The 1,894-nt window shown below is 43.3% G+C and overlaps 1 protein-coding gene across 1 annotated transcript; it reads left to right on the forward strand.

Annotated features, from left to right (window-relative positions):
* The first annotated feature begins 380 nt into the window (after positions 1-380).
* Positions 381-1,253, forward strand: LOC115696292 (uncharacterized). Its single transcript, XM_030623201.1, has one exon. It carries the CDS (start codon positions 381-383, stop codon positions 1,251-1,253), a length of 873 nt encoding a protein of 290 aa, XP_030479061.1.
* Positions 1,254-1,894: the final 641 nt, after the last annotated feature.

Consider the following 1,894-nt stretch of genomic DNA (forward strand, 5'->3'; position numbering starts at 1 on the left):
ACTGCCATTTCATCCGAGAGAAAGCCCAACAAGGCTCGATCAAGCTACTTCATGTCTCCTCACAAAACAACCTTGCCGACATATTCACCAAAGCGCTCCTTCCCACTCACTTCTCCACAATAGTATCCAAGATGGGCTTGATCAACATCTACACTCCATCTTGAGGGGGGCTTTTAGGATTAGCTTTGGATAAGATTGGTTAAGGATAGTTTTGTTACTAAGTTTGTTATTTACAGCTGTTAACTTTCTGTTACAGCACGTGGTTAGTTTCCCTAACCGCCTCTCTCTTGTAATGAGCTATTTAAGCTCCAAACCTATTGTAAAATTAGATACAAGATAATACACTCTGATTTTCCTATTTTCTCTCTATATTTTCTCATATGGTATCAGAAGAATTTCGGCCCCAAGCTTCCGTGGCCAGGCCAACTACTCGATCTCAGGATGGCACTACACCATCGACGATCGACAATCCTGGAGCAGAGGTCAATTCCGACCCTATCCCTGCTCCTCCTCCCTCAGCTGCTCATCGACGCATTCCACCAGCACGCGTTCAACATCAGAACTCGACTCCTGGTTTTCAAGAAAATTCTGCCATTGTTGATGACGATTCCACTCAGGCGCCTCAATCTCGTTTGGTTGTTGATGATCCCTCCAGTCCTTTCTTCCTCAGCACAGGTGATCACCCTGGCTTGATTCTTGTAACCACGGTCCTTACTGGAACCAACTACCAACCATGGAAAAGGGGCATCACGATGGCACTCACGGCCAAGAACAAAATTGCGTTCATCAATGGATCCATTCCTCGGCCAGAACCTGGTATTCCTACACTCAATTCTTGGTTAAGATGCAATAACATGGTGATGTCTTGGTTAGTCAATTTGGTTTCCTCTGAGATTGCACAAAGTATCATGTACTTTGATTTAGCCACTGATATGTGGAACGACCTTGCTGAGCATTTGAATGAAGGCAATGGCCCTCGCATATTTCATTTACAGACCCAGCTCACTCGACTTCAGCAGGGTGACTGCTCTGTCTCCACCTATTTCACAAAAATGAAATCCCTATGGGATGAGTTGAAAGAATTTCAACCTATAACATCTTGCACTTGTGGTGCAATGAAAATTTTCTTGGATTACTACAACCGAAACCAAGTACTTCAATTCTTGACTGGTTTGAATGAATCTATGCCTCGGTTCGAGCTCAAATCTTGCTTAGCGAACCAATTCCCAACTTGTCCCGTGTTTTTGCTATGATCGTTCAAGAAGAACGTCAAAGATCACTAGGAACATCTGAATCAATTCCTTTGGTTGTTGCATCAAGCTCCACCAATCCACCAAGAGCCAAGAAACCTAGGCCCTCTTGCTCAAATTGTGGAAAACCCGGCCACCTCGTTGACAAATGCTACTTCCTTCACGGATTCCCTCCTGGTTATGGGGACAAACGCAAACAAGAAAAAGGAAAAGCAAAAGCCAACATTGCAGCCACAAACAACTCGAAGATTGACATTGATAACAGCTCGGTTCAAGCTGATCTTTCATCTCAATGTCAACATCTCATTTCCTTGTTGATCCAACAACTCAGCAACAACATCTCCACTGATCCTGCTGCTACAACCCCTGCTGCCTCGAATTTAGCAGGTAACAATTCCCTCTCAACTTATTGGATTGTGGATAGTGGTGCAACCCACCACATGTGTTGCAATATCAATTGTTTTTCATCATTTTCTAACATACCTTTCCCCAAATATGTTTCTTTACCAACTGGGCAAAACATTCCTGTTGAAAATATTGGGACTGTGCAAATAAACCCTCATCTTTTACTGCAGAATGTTCTCTATGTCCCACGGCGTGAACTTAATCTTTTTTCAATATCCGATTTCATGCTTCAATCTCCT

This window comes from Cannabis sativa, chromosome 7 (genome assembly GCF_029168945.1).
Source record: "Cannabis sativa cultivar Pink pepper isolate KNU-18-1 chromosome 7, ASM2916894v1, whole genome shotgun sequence".
Lineage (NCBI taxonomy): Eukaryota > Viridiplantae > Streptophyta > Magnoliopsida > Rosales > Cannabaceae > Cannabis > Cannabis sativa.